General features: G+C 33.9%; 1 protein-coding gene across 1 annotated transcript in view; it reads right to left on the reverse strand.

The window, feature by feature from the left end:
* LOC145245764 (uncharacterized) overlaps positions 1-16,225 on the reverse strand; it is a gene marked incomplete in the record, with an annotated part of 70,758 nt that overhangs the window by 16,357 nt on the left and 38,176 nt on the right. The window contains 5 exon segments of the mRNA XM_080107372.1: positions 1,512-1,614; positions 3,465-3,979; positions 6,006-6,094; positions 6,799-8,377; positions 14,207-14,284. Coding sequence (XP_079963498.1) covers positions 1,512-1,614; positions 3,465-3,979; positions 6,006-6,094; positions 6,799-8,377; positions 14,207-14,284 — 2,364 coding nt within the window.

Consider the following 16,225-nt stretch of genomic DNA (forward strand, 5'->3'; position numbering starts at 1 on the left):
AACTCTATTATTATATAAAATTCAATGTGTGTGTGTGAGTTCCTTCCTCAAAAGTTCTGAAACGGCTGAGCCTATCTTTTGAAAATTTCACACAAAGCTAATTTATGTCTGGCAGTGTTCTTAGATATGTTTTGTGCAGAAATCCATCCGACAATCGATAAGTATCAAAAATTGGAAAAAATCTGATCTTAAAAATAACTTTTCTCTCTTATAAATAAAAAAGAATAATTTATACAGGAGAATATTTTATGTTACACTGGCCAAGGGAGATAATAAAATTTCAGCAAATCATTTCTTCTTATCCCCCCCCCCCCAGATTTATTATAATCTGGAGACATAACTTGTGGTAGAACATTCAACTACAGATTGAATGATCCCCTGTTCAAATCCGAGTGTACCTTACTATTTTAATTTTTTCTAATTAATGAGTTCAATTTACGATAAAAGTAGTATTTAAAATCGCCGCAAATCATTTCTTTGCATATTTTAGAAATAAACATTAATCCGAAGTAACTTTTCCAGGGCATTCATTGGCAAACCCAAGTATCAGCTAACATGATATTGCAAACACAGATGAAATTTGACGAACGACATTATCATTATTTTTTTCTTTTGCGAATTAGTCCCATGGGCCTAATTATTCCTCGTAATATATAATCAATAGAGGATTGATTCTACAATAATACATATGCAATCTGTATACATTAAAATATGTTTAAGTGTATTGTATGACTGGGCAATGCTGGGCTGCCAGCTAGTTCAAATATAAATTACAAAGATAAAAAAAATATGGTAAACATTAAGAATCATGGCCAGAGCAGAATACCAGATAAAATTTTGTATAAACAATACAGTTTTTATGTTATTTTTGTAAAATATTAATACAGTATACGTTGAGAAGGAACACGTGTCTATACACCCGAGACTACAGTCTTTCGATATACATCATCTTCAGATTTGTAGTCAAAGCAAAGCGAGTGATTCCTCCAACGTTTGTCTAGTCTGACTTTGAACGTATAGAGTGACTCTGCAGATACCACTTCTTCCGGCAGCTGATTCTACACGTTCACCACACGTTGGGAGAAGAAATGTGCTTGAACAAACCCAGCTGCCTCCTTCCGATGTCGCTGCTTATCCAAACATAAGAACTTCTCACAGGTCCTAGACTCTTGTTTCAAAGGAAGCATCTTGAGACAGTCCATGTTGTATTCCTCATGCAGATAATTTGAAGACTTGGATGGCATCCCTTCTCATTTAACAGAATAATAAATGAGGAATCATTTAGAGTTAAAATCCACTTAATATTACACATGTAACTTGAGAAAAACATGTTTGAAATGTTAACCTTATATAAATAAGCAAAATCCAAACAAGATGGGGACTAAATTTGACCTGATGTCATGTGAATTTGCTTATTTACCATAATGTTGACACAGAATAGTATTTAATTAAACATAAAAGAGATATCTATTATAAAAATCATGACGTAATTTTAAATTCAGTTCACTTACATCCATGATTATGTCCATTTGAATGTATATGGGCTTGAGGAGGCGGAACAGGTGACTGTGGATACATCTCATGGTACACACATCTCCTAAGGTTGTCAGATTGCTAGAAAAAAAAAAACAAAAAAAAAAAAAAACAGAAAAGATTGAATGAATGCATTTGTAAAATTTCCAAAATACAGGCTGTTCCAAAAGTCTTGGGCACATTTCAAGTCTTCATATCTGCTTAACTATGAATGGTAGGAAGATAAAAGTGGTGTCATTTTAAAGCTAAATGCGTTAAGTTTTTTATAATCTTGTTATTGATCTTTTTAATTTTTTTTCAGATCCAGGAATCCATTCCAAGAGACGTGGATGAGCTGAAGGCCAGAATAACAAGCTGTTGCAATCACTGACAGCACAACGCGGAGATGCATTTGGCAAAAATTAGACTATCGGCTTGATGTGTGTGATTGTTGTTTTTTTTTTTTTGTTTTTTTTATTCATTTATTCCATTTTCATCCCAAACAAGGCACAGTGCAACTTTGATGTAGAAGGCTACTATCTGGGACATAAGTTTCAAAGATACTATGTAGGGAGTTGAGCAGCAGGATGTCTGTTCACATTACACTTGAACTTCTGCATGTTAGTACAGTTGGGAAAGCAGGAACCTGGAAGGGAGTTCCAGAGTCTAGCAGTTACGGGAAAGAAACTTTTAGAGTAGAAGGCTTTCTTACCACTTGGGGTCTCTCCTGTGTAGGGGTGGGATTTTGCTACTTGTCAGATTTGTCGGAGGTATTTATGTCAAGGGGGTACAAGAGCTTGTAGTTCGTCAGAGCATCTACCATTAAAGTATTTGTAGAACAGGCAAAGGGATGCAACATTTCATCGATGGGACAGAGAAGCTTAGATGACAGTTCAGGACCTATCAGGTTGGTGACTCTTTTGGATCTTGTCCAGGAGCAAGAGACAAGTAACAGATGTACCAACCCAAATGTGATAACAATACTCTATACGTGGGCGAATGGTGGTCTTGTAGAGATACAGGATATTTTCAGGCGTAAATACATTTCAAGTACGGTAGCGAGAACTCACCTTCCCTGCAGCGTGTGTGTATGTTGTGTGACCAATGGTGCTCACGTTGAACATCTTTAAACATTGTATGAAAAACTTAAGATTACAAACTTTCTGAAAACACAAGACGCGTTTTTATATTCTTAATAATAATTCTCAAGATATTCAATGTGAGAATGTGCTCAAGACTTTTTGAACACCCCGTATATCTAGAGAAAGTTTGGCATGTTTATATATTCGTATGTACAAGATTCCTTTCTAAACTAATTAACTGATCATTATGAATAGATGTAAGTAGTTCAAATGTAAGATATATTCAGTTTAATTCCACATTATGCAAAGGGTAAAGAGATGGAAACCTTTTAGGAAAATTCAGGCATCTCATAGTTTTTGTGAACTTTTAATATATATTAGACATCTATATTATATTTCTGTTCGTCTGTCCGTTCCACTTTTTCTCGTAAATTACTGGTCTGATCTGGCTGAAATTTTGTATGCACTTTGGTCAGTGGACTAAGTATTATGATATCTGTTTGATGGATTAATAGGGATTAAAATTTATTAATGAAAAAATGAACACAAATTTAACCATATGCAATCATCAAGTTGGCATAAAGCACTCATTCTATGTCTACAAGTTATAAATTTTGCTTTTATAGGCGAAAAGTCTAGCAAATAAATATTTCCTAAACTCCTGTCTCTTTGGAGTATTTTAAGGGTTTTTAGGGGGCATAATATGGGCACAACATATCTTTTCAAACTACTTGTAAAAAAACAAAAAAAATCTTGTAATAAAAGAAAAGGTAAAAAAAAAAATCTAAAGTAAAACAACAAAAAAAATCGCTTGGCCAACATCAGGTAGATATGGCTAGTAAATAGAAATCGAGGTGAGCCATCACTTACCCATCCATTGAAAGGTAGGCAGCTGTACGTATGGTCCGAACAGGACTGTCGATCTGTATAGTAGCAGGGTGAGGTAAACGCGGGCATCATGTGAGCAGGTAGCGGCTGCACTGACTGCTGGTGGTGAGGTCGCTGGTGGTGGTGAGGTCGTTGGTGCGGCATATTTGGCTGCCGCTGGTGATGGTGGTGATGATGGTGATGTTGAGATTGCTGAGCAGGACCAGGCGTTAGTCCATGATGGTGACGATGTTTGTGATGGACAGGTGGCAGAGAGGGCAGAGAAGAGGAGGAGGAAGACGACGAAGAATTATAACCAGACAACATGCACGATGACATGATATTATTGTGTGGGGATCGTGGCACGGTAGGCAGTGACTCCACAGCTGACCCAGAGGATGCCAGCTGATTGGTTGGCAGGGATGAACCCCAAGAGGATGAAGATGACAGAGAAGTGATTGAGGTAGGTACTGTTGGAGCTTGCTGCTGCTGCACACAGGAACTTCTTGCAACAGATTCTGCAACAAAATAGATAAATGATGATTTGAGAGACATTTTCACGTAAATATTTGCCATAGCGATGACAAATATCTAAATGCAAAATTTTATCCAGCTATCCTAACTACATCAACATCAAAATCAGTTATACTTAATTCTATGATGCAAGATAACATTTTGTAATACCGCATACATGGTAATCTGCAAATGCTTATAAAAAGCTTTAGGTATTGCTAATTTGCATATTTATTTTTTAAACAATTTCTATTAAACTAACATTCTGTTATATTATTATATTGTAATTTGCATCGTCATATTTTCTTATATATATATATATATATATATATATATATATATATATATATATATATACTAGCAAAAGTACCTGTCGTTGACTGGGTTCAAAAACAGCCTACAGAAAATGGACTCTGATTTATGAAAGTATGATAGGTTATGAAAAGGAAGGGTGGTAAATTTGAGTTGAATTTGGGGGTATCAAAACCAAAGCAAAATATGATGAAAGTAAAAATAAAATAGATAAACCCCATAATTTATTATACCATACCTGTTCACACTGAAACACTTATCACAATATTCTGTGAATCTATATTAAAAAAAACCTTGTTAAACTTTGTGACATATTTCTATTCTATGGAGGTCAGGTGCGAACGAACACCCTATAATTTTATTATACAATATTTTTTCAAACTGAAACATAATTATCAAAGTATACTTACGCAGATAGATATGAAAAGTCTTCATTAAAGTTTGTGCCTATTTTCATTCTATGGAGGCCAGGCGCGAACGCAGACCCCACAATTTTATTATACCATCCCTATTCAAGTTAAAACATACTTATCAAAGTATTCTTATGTACATCTATATCAAAAACACTTGTAAACGTTTTTTTTTTATTTTTTAAATTTTTTATTTCCATACTTTGTTGACTAGGCGCGAACGCAGACCCCACCATTTTAATGAACCACCGTTCTGCCAGATCAAACATACCCATTCCTGTGTCTCGATACATCTTCTATCATTATATGTAATCAGTTTTTTAAAATAGTCAACCATATAGGAGCCTATTCGTGACCAGACACACACACACACACACACACACATTCAGCTTTATATTATATATATATATATATATATATATATATATATATATATATATATCTGCATTGAGATGGAGAATAGATACTAAACTTTGAGTGGAGGAGAAATTCTTCCAGAGTACTCCTTTTTCAGGAGCCGGATTTTCCACACATTAAAAACCGATCGGTACTTGTGCAGAATTTGAGCCAGACATAATTAACTGGCCGCTCGGCTTTGCTCGAAACATGACATCAACCGCTGGCTTTCGCCGAGCGTCAGCGATTATCAAAGTGTAACAACGCTACTCAAGAAAAATACTGATAAAAACATGTAAACATAATAAAATCAGCAGAAAAAAAAAAAAATTAAAAAGAAACGACTTACGGTAATAATTTGTTTCATTCTTGTAACAATTGGTAAAAAAAGTTTTTTTTTTGTTTTTTTTAACGTACGTGCAAAGTCACAATCGTTATTTTTCGGCATTTGTCGAGCAATAGGATTTTAATTATTACTATTATTATTTTACAGTAAATATATAAAAATAAATAATATTAGTAAAACAATTGCAAAGAAAAAAAAAACGATAAAAATAAATAAATAAAATAAAACAAATTTTTATTGCGTTCAAAATGGTCGACTTATCGAAAAGAAACGATTTTGAAAAAAAAGTTATTTTCAATATTGTAATATTTTTTAATTTTAAATATATATAAAAACACTCTTGAATTAAGTAAAATGCTATCACAAAATGTTGAGGCAATCGCTTCAGTGGTTTTTTAGATTATCGATTACGAACATACAAAGAGTTTCATATATATATATATATATATATATATATATATATATATATATATAATCTGGTAAAAAGGAAAAATGAGACAGCGGTCAGAGTTAAAAATAAATTATATGTGAAAAGACAAAAAGGTGAGAGAATTTCACTTTTCTTACCATCGTCCGATTCAGTAAGGTCAACTACAACTGTCGCGTGACTACTGGCGCCACTGCTACTGCTACTATCTGTTCTGTTTGCAGGTCGTCTGAAAATACAAGCATTGACAGGTCTTTTAAAATAGTTATACAGGTGAAGATCTATTCCAAATCTTGCATGGATACTTGAACATGACAGAAGCGACTAAATATGAAAGTACATTATTCAGTTTTTGTCCAGAATTTACCCTATATTAAAAAACAAAAATTAAGAAAAAAATCTGTAATGTACAGACGAAATAAAAATATCACATTTCAAAAGTCACGTAGATTGATCAAGTAGTTTTATTTCAGAAAGAACATCATATTTAAAATATTAATAGGAATTCAACATGTATCTAGTATAAATTATTGAGTTATCTCCTTTGTTTTTTCAAAACAAGTGAAACAGTCACTACTGATTTTCTTATTTATTTTTTACCATTAGGAGTTCTGTTAGGAAAGAGATTTTTTAAAGGTGTGTGTGTGTGTGTGTGGGGGGGGGGGGTCAAATCTCTTCTTTTTTGCCATTATCTCCCTCCCCACCAAAAAGTGCAAAATAAAAATGACCTCCAAATCAAATCATAATTGAGAACAAAAAGAGATTTGAACACCCTCCCAAAATGCGCAGTAATCCCTTCCCCTGAAGAAAACACTCTTTGCACAGACAGAACTCCTAATGGGGAAAAAAATGAAACAAAATTATAGTAAAAAAAAATAAAAAAAAGTTTTGAAATATTTGCTTGTATTTATTTTTGTTAAGGAAAAAAATTACCTGTTAAGTAAAGTTTCGACCTTGACAACTTCAATATCGCTGTCATCAGAATCAGATGAAAGTTGCACATCCGGAATAATTGGCGATAACGTTTGTCGGTTCCTTGGCGACAGAGATGAAGACGAAGAAGGCGACGAAGACGAACATGTTGAAGAAGCCTGTGATCGAGAATAGTATGAAGATGGAGATCCCCATCTTATCTCATCCGTGGTTCCACCAATCCCTGTAGCACTAAGGTTTCTGTCGAGGGTGCTGTCAACATTTGTCGATACCAATTGATCACAAGAAGGTCTATCCTGGCTGCCAGCATTGCTGCTGCTGCTACTGCTGGTGGTGGTGGTGATGGTGCACTCATTCATCCCGGTGTGCATATCTTGCCCCTGATCTTGTTCGGACAGTTCGACAGATTCCGATTGGTTTTGCTGACTGCAAGCATTATGAGAGTTCTGATTGCTGTTCGACATACGCACATTACAAATGGTATGAGAAGATGTCCCATACCCAGAAATATTTCTACGTGAGTGCACCCCAGTAGAACTGACCGAGAATGGATACCTATACCTGTTCCAGGGTTGAGCATCTTCAGAAGCTTGCGCAGGACATGATGTTGGGTGACCAAAGGAAGCGGTTGAAACGTACTGACCATTGCAGTTCGCAGAAGGGCCATGTTTGAGCTTTTTACCAGGATTTGCTGCGTTGCAACAGTTTGGCAACACTTCCTCACCAGACACACAGTTTCTGTGACCATGATAGCGTTGATTACTGCCGATCGTAGCTTGGTCACTGGCATCCTGATTCGACTGGGTATCAGATTCTGCAGGTAAGTTTAAGACAACATCAGGGTCAGCTGCAGAACCACCTGTGTTACTTGGATGATGAGATCGCTGGTTGGAATTTGGACATTCGCTATGGGAGCGCTGTCGTTTGTGCTTTTCCCAATGTTGTTGGTAAGTTGAATTATTGTCATCATCCTCTGTCTGCGAAGCTGACGGATGATGAAAGTGCCTCCGATGATGGTGGTGGTGGTGATGGTGGTGGTGACTGTTGTTATTGCTTTGTTTAGGGTTAGGATGCTGTTTGTTGTTATCACTTCCAGAGATGTTATTACCAGACCACGAATTGGGATAAGGTGAATCGGCCCGTAACAAAGAACAATGGTAACGTGCTCTACGCGAACTAGGACGAGGGAGGTTGAATAGAGTGTACGGATTCAAAGAGTCATTATTCTGAATGCCTTGCATATCTGTGCCACCATCCAAAGCACTAGCAGCATTTGATGAAGACATTTCCGATGAATGTCCTGAGGTTTCAGCATGATCATTCATAGAAGCATGTCCGACATCAGCATTGTCCGAAGAATGCGGACATTTGCAAAGGCCGTTCTTATGCTCTTCTGAAGGAAGAGAGGACATGTTGCAGTAGGTATCATCCTGCGCCAGACTCGACAAATGATCCATGTATTTGCGAAAGTCCTTGGCCAAATTGTCTAACAGTCGCAACGGGTTGTCACCACCGCAGTTGCTATTATTGTGGATACGAGACAGGTAACCAAATTGATCAGAGTCAAGGAGAACGGACTCTACAAAGAAAAAAAAAGTTAATAATTAGCGTTCACATCAAAATGGTTGCATATGACAACATTGGAAAGAAACACAGGAAAAGTTGATGAAATGCAGAAATATAATTTTTAAATTTGGGCATTGATTGAAAATGAAATTTTATAAAAATTGCCATAATTTGTCAGAAATAATCTTTCTACATTTTAGTGATGGGACGATTCCAATATCTTTCCCCAATTCCGATACAATTAGATTCCAGATTAAATTCCCGTTTCAATTACAGATTCAGATTCTTTACAGATCTCTAAATGTTTAACTATGAAATGATTATTTTGTCCTGATTACCGTAAAAAACACATCTTAAATGTGCATATTTTTTTCTCAAACATAAAAAACACACTTGTGAGGGAGTAAATTTAAAATAAATATTTATTATGACTATCACAGCAATCGATGATTTGCTTTTAAACAAAATCAACTAAAAGAAGATAAATTAATGGAATCGTTTTTGGCATTGGAAAATAAGCACAAATTTTCCGATTAGTCGTCTCAACACTACCATATTTCTAAAACTGGATCTTGGATGACATAAAAAGTAAGTAATGAGTGAAAAAGGGGAAAGAAAGAAATGTAATATATATAGTCATCCACATACAGTACTGTTTCGCTGTTTCACAGCTCATCAGTGCGGCTAGACAGGCAACTGCCTCAAGCCAGGATCGAAACTCGACTGCCCAAATGACAGTCAAGGCTTCTCACCATTACGCTATACGGCTGATGCTGAGTGGGTAATGAATTAACAATGTTTTGACATATATATATATATATATATATATATATATGACATAATCATGTTGACACACCGGTTCTCGTTAGATCATCAAGGTTAAGCAACACTAAGCCTGTTCAGTACTAGATCGGTGCCCATTTGAGAATACTAAGTGCTCTATGTAGGAGGAGATTCAACTGACCTAGAATGAATGCTGTTGGTATACATACATATATTTATTTATTTGTTAATAGAGTTGCAGAAGATCAGTTCAAATCAATATGATACCATTGGCTTCAAGCGAGGTGTGAATCCAATGTTTGCTTATAATAATAATAATAATAAACAACAAACCATCACTGGCTATCTTCAGTAATGTTTGAAGACATATTCGTAAAAAAAATTTAAAAAAAAAAAAAAAAATACACAAAGACTAACACTTGATAATTTAATGAATCAAATCAAAAATGCTCATGAAAAAAAAAAAACAAGAAACCCTTGAAATTTATTTGACCACAATACTAAATGGATTATTTGAAAAATTAAAAAAGTCTTATCAAACAAAAATACTCAATGTTATTTTATATATATGTGTGTGTGTGTGTGTGTGTGTGCGTGTGTGATACATTTATTAAAATGTATAAATTATTTTATTGATTTTTAGCCGAGAGGAGATATATTTTCAGTATATTTTATTTACTGTATCATTTTTTTGGAGTCAAAAAGATCCATTCTCGTCTGCTCGTTCACATTTTGTAAACAAAACAAGAAAAAAAGGGGAGGAGGAGGCCTGCGAGCAAGAGGAGAAGGGAGAGATAGAGATACTGTGAACGAAGGGTGGAAGAGGAAAGAGAAAAGAAAGCTCATAGACGAGAAAGAGAGGAGAGAGAAAAGATAGAGAGAACCAAACCGTATATAGAGAGAGAAACTGTATAGAGAAAGAGAGAGATAGACCGTATAAAGAGAGAGAGAGAGGGGGGGGGACTGAAAAAAGTTGTCAACCGACAGTGGAGCTTTGCGCTTCAAAGCGACAAGACATAAGTCAGCGAAGGTCGGGGTGGCGAAAGGCAACGACAGTGTTGTAGCAGCGCTGCGGAGGTAAATATCAACGACATAAGCCGATGTTGGCGGCGACGGCAAAAACCTGTTATTATCAGCGGTCAAAGTTAGAATACTGACTGAATAAAAGAATGAACCCAGCGAAGGAAGGGTCAAAGGAGCAGTGAAATTTTTACTATAAATCAAGGGCTTCGATGAGCTTCCAAAACAAATACTTGGAGCAATTAACACACACGCACATAATGAAACATAAATAATCCGAAGGATAAAAATATAAAAATTAACCTGCGCGCGTAATCAAATATGAACAATTTACAGGAAAGAAATATATATAAAAAAAAGAGATAAAAGAAAGGTCACATTTAGTGAGTTTTTCAATCAAAACTTTCATTTCTCCAACATCTCTCCCTTACCCTAGAACCTGTATCTAATTGAGCAGACGATTTCTTGTTTTATGTGAACATTGACTGTTGATATATTTTTCTCTCGGTAGAATTTGAATCATTAAATCATTTCATTTAGTTAGACATATTTAATTTTCTTTTCTTTTCTTGAATTTTATTTATTTTTTTATATAAATAAATGTTTGTTAATTTTTCGATGATACTTGTCCTCGTTATTTCTTATGTGATTTCGTTGGCCAGTACATTTCATTTTATTGTTATTTTCGAGACGGTTGTCCCATTCCCATAACAACGCATTATCAAGGAACCTGGGAAACTTTATTTTTTTTATATATTCCGTTATGTCACCCATCTCTACCGTCCCCAGTAGGACTGGGATACGTCGTAACAATATATATATATATATATATATATATATATATATATATAAATAAAAGTAAACGTGTTTGTGTGTGTACATTTCCCTACGCAATAACACTGTCAATTTTTAGTCTACAGACTCAAAATTTGATATACAGGTTATTGAGATTTGGGAAAATCTATGTGATGGGTTTTCAGCCAGAAATTTGGCTGTTAAGGTGTCAAAGTTCAACGATTTGACCTTTGAGAACTCTACCAAACTCCTCCGCCAATTTTGAGTTTAAACACTTGAAATTTTAGATGTAGGTTACTTGGACATGTATCAAACTTTTTAATTTGATTTGAGCCCAAAAAACAATAAATGTTAAGGGGTCAAAATTTTTAAAAAAATTGACCTCTGCAGTCTCTACCAAATTACTCAGCCAATTTTTGGTTTAAACATTTAAAATTTTACATAATGTATTCAGAGACAGGGCAAGATTTTTAATAGTTTTTGGCTGAAAATTGGGCTGCCAAGAAGTCAAAGTTCAAAAGATTTGACCTTTGCGGTCTCTAGCAAACTATTCAGCCAATTTTGGGTCTAAACATTTGAAATTTTACATAAAGGATATGCAGACATGCAGCAAGCATTTTAATCAGTTTTTGGGCGAAAATTTGGCTGGCAAGAGGTCAAAGTTGAAAGAGTTAACCATTGCAGACTCTACCAAACTTCTACACCAATTTTGGGTCTAAACACTTGAAATTTTAGATGTAGGGTACCTGGACAGGAGTCAAACTTTTTAATATATATAGACATATGCACATAAAGTTATGAACAGTACATAGGGCCCGAGTAAAGCCGGGCTGAACTGCTAGTGTGTGTGTGTGTGTACATAAAAATGGATGACATCATAAAGAAATGAATGCTAGTTTCCAAAAGCTATGACATCATAAAGAATCAAGTCATTAGATTTGCATTGAATTAAATAAATTTTTCCCAGTTTTACAATCCTACATATGATGCAAGTGACATCTTAGAAAACCTAATTTCTTGCAAAAGAGCATCAAGAAAAAAAAAAAAAAAAATTTTTCTGTATTTTTCTTTTGTTTCTCATTTCCAGTATGACATTGTACGGCTCTTCTATGCCTTTAGATTGATTCCCTTTCGACCAGATTTTTTTCTGTTTCATTTTTTAAATATTGGTTGGTTGGTTGGTTGTTTTCATTTTACGGCATATCAACCCTTTTCGGGTTATTTAATGCCGAATCGAAAGATTTTGAAGAAAAAATTTTTTTAATAGAATATATTTGTTGTTTTCAAGTCTGTTTCTATTTAACCCATAGTTGGAGCCCTAACAGGTACTACCACTCCGGGTAAGAGTGGACCTGGGAGCAATGGTAATTAAAGGGTGGCTCCACACTCCCCAAAACCCGCAAGCTGGGGCCTCACCATTGAATATAGTTTAAGGTCATATCCAGGACCTTTTTAAATATTAATATTTAACTAGCAGGACCAGTGGAAATTCCACAGCGGACTCTTTAATTTATGCAAATTACGTATATATTGTTATAGAGTCAATTTTCTATAGATTCTGATATATTATAAAGTTGTGATTTCAAAAATAAAAAAATATATCCATAGGGAATTAATTGAGTGCATCAACTATAATTGAAATTGAAACAAAAACTTATGAAGAATTCCTTGGTAAAATTATTTATTGCAAGAAAGGGAAGGTCATAACAATTAAGTGACAGTAACTCGGAAGAAAATGTCGTAAGCTTGACACACAAAATAACATGTGTCATCATATTAATATATAGATAAATAAATATAAAACAGTTTGTGTCCATTGACATTTAATATGCATTTTGTTTTCATTATTTAGCATTTAAAAACTTTTCATTATTACAGTCTTAATGCTTTTATCTATGGCGAATTCGCAGTAAGTTAAGCTGTTGGAGAAGCAAGAAGTAGAGTGACATTGCAGCAGGTTGCCTTTTTACGACCTCCAAGGTCTGGTAGGAGACTATTATGTGTCCAAACTCTCAACAGAAGCTATGCGGCATGCAGCTGCTTCAAATAGAAGGAAAAAGGGGAGGGGGGCACAAAACAAAAGCATGTTAACACGTGGACCAAAAATCTTATATATGGCGTATTAAACAATTTAAAATCATAATTTACTCCTTCAGTCCAGCACCTCTTGGCAGACAATATTCTTTTTTTGCCAAGTTTCTCTCAAATGTTCCCTTTTTTAATGTAAGCTTTCGCCGATTTATTTCTTCAGTGAAAAACTGCCGCACAATCAAATTATTATGAGTTCCTTTCGCACACCATTACAATAATGATCATATATTATTATTATAATGATATTTGAAAATGAAGCTCAAAGGGAGGTCACTCGTATTTTTGTCCAGGGTTGCCAGACTGGCCTTTTTAAGGCCAAATTTTGTGACTTTGGCCTTTCTTTTTAACCCTTTATGACCTGAATTATGATGTAGATGATTAAAATAATATTTATTGTTAATTTTAGATGGCGGCATAATGAATTTGAGCAATGGACAGTTGCAATCTGGAGGTATCTAGCATCTACCCAGATACTGAACTAATATGTACAAGGCGTGTTTGAATTAATTCCCACTTTATTTATGTAGCTATATGCACTTATTTACTAGTGGGACCTGTGGAAATTCCACAATGGCATCTTTCATATGTAATATATTGCTGCTCGGCATTCTGTGGGCGTTCAGCACGAATGAAAACACCATCGTATTATTCTAACCTTTTTGTTAAAACTGTAAAAATATTTTTATCTAAGCAAGTCTATATATTAATACAGTAGCGTGTAAAAGTATAAAAAAGGATAGAGCAATAAAAAAAGAGGTTATTTTTTTATCCATATTTAATAATGTAAGCATGGCCGTTAAAAAAACGAAACCAGAACTTATGAAGAATTCTTGGCAAAATTATTTATTACAAGAAATGGAAGGACACAACAATTATTAGACGACAGCCACTCGAAAGAAAAAAGATGTAAGCTTGACACACAAAGTAACACACACACTATCGTATTAATATATAGATGACTGAACGAATTAGTTCAACCAGATCATAAAAGGTTAAAGCAAGTTGGCCATTTTTAAAGTGTAATTAATGTACGGACTAAGGAAGGGACAAGTAGAATATTATTTAGATGTTTCCATATTCTTAAGCAAGAAAATGTTCTTCTGTTGATCAATGTAGGCTAAGAGCTTCCAATGAAAGAAACTGTCTTTCTTACCCGAGCTGGAACCACTAGCTCCATTTTCTACTGACACGACATCTATATCTTCTTCGGGTGGATGCCACATGTCAGAACCTGGACAATAGAAATAAAGAACCAGTGGTCAAAAAAATTTTTTTTAAATCGTTTTACATGCTGATGCGTTAGATGGCTTTTAGAAATTGATTTTCAGTTATAGTCAGTTAACGTACTTCCTAACTTTCGGCATGGCTGCTACCGGAAGCAGTGACAAAGCAAATCAGTTCCTACACTTATTCTTCAATATTTCTACTGTGATTTATTGAAATAAAATATAAGCAAAAGTATGCAATTGAAAAGTATGCAATAAAAATAACACAAGTAGTCTTTATTTGCACTTGTAATAACAAAATAAAAGAAATAAGTTTTTATTTTATCTGAAATTTTATAATAAATGTTTATGAAATTATAAAAATTAAAGTTTTTTTAATTTTAAAAATAATTTTTTTTATTTGTATTTATATAATAAATATATTTATAAAAGTGTGAAAATAACACATGAAATTGAAATCAAAATAAAATTTAAAACATCATAAAAAAAAAATATCCAATACAAAACATTCCCAAAATAGTTAAAAAAAAAAAAAAAAAAAAAAAAAAAAAAAAAATTAAAAAAATTTCAATAACTCTTACTTAAAATAAGACCAAAAATTTTTTTCAATGATTATCAAATAAAAAAGATTGAAAAACGTAATGAGTACATGAAGATATAGGTGTGAGAGAGCAAAAAAAGCGAAGGAACTGATTTGCCTTGTCACATCTTTTGGTAGCACTACACCAGAAGTTAGGAAATACGTAAGCTTCCATTTTCACTGACCTTCCCCTTTTAACTGACTGCTACCACAACTGTTCTACATTTATGAACTTATCCATTCTTTCAAAATAATCAAACTATCAAAGTTTCCTGTTCTGCACACATCTTCCTAAACTGTCCAAATTTAATCTTCCTCTGAGGTCATCAGATCTAAGTCTGTTTATTAGACTCACATTACACATTCATCATATCATTTCTTTACATGCAATGCATGCCCTCACCTTCATAAATCAAGATTCACTGCATATACACGCTTGATAGACTCTTCCCTTGGTCAACAGTGATAATGCTCTGCTGTTTAGTAATGGCGAAAGTTCCTTCATCTCAAATTTGTACAGGAAATATATTTTCAGTTTTACTTGTGATCAAAATGTTGAGAGGAAATTTATATTTCTTGCAAAATTACAATTTTTTACAACAAAACTATAAATATCACAAATGAGTTAAACGTGCAAAAAGTAAATATAATGAATTTTTCTTAAATTTCAACTTGCAATATCTTTATTTTTTTTTTTATGTTATTTTGATAAGATTTGAATGTAAACAAAATTCTTTTCTTTAAAGATTTATAATAATGTGTTCAAAAAGTTCAAAGTTTTACAATACAAGTGTATGCATCAGTAAACGTCACAAATTAATGTTTATAATAATCTAAACATTCAAAAACTAAAATTATAAATTTATAATCTAAATATTAAAAAACGAAATTTAAAGAAATTGGCCATTGCATTATATAGACCAGCTGGATGCAAATCTATATTACATTATATTTCTCTTTGTCTGTCCATCCCACTTGTTCTTGGAAACTACTAGGCCAATCTAGATGAAATTTTGTATGGACTTTTGTTATGAAGTGCAGCAGACCAAATATTATGCCATCCATTTGACACACGGTTAAGGTTCAAAAGGGATTAGTATTTAATTGTTGAACTCCCTAAATAATAATAGTTTCTACCCTTGAACAGCTAGCCTTTGAAATTCCCTGATTGTACATGCAGAAGTTTAAATGTAAAGTAAACCAACATCTTGTTAATCTTTCCTTGCATGGTCCCAAATAGTAGCCTTTTACGTCTAAGTGATGATATGTTAGGAGTGAACGCAAGTAAAAAAAAAAAATTATTATAATAAACACTGGAAAACAATCCAAAGAAATTTCCATATATTATTTTACATTACTGGTAACT

Source organism: Euprymna scolopes, chromosome 23 (assembly GCF_053919585.1).
Source record: "Euprymna scolopes isolate OS-2025 chromosome 23, ASM5391958v1, whole genome shotgun sequence".
Lineage (NCBI taxonomy): Eukaryota > Metazoa > Mollusca > Cephalopoda > Sepiida > Sepiolidae > Euprymna > Euprymna scolopes.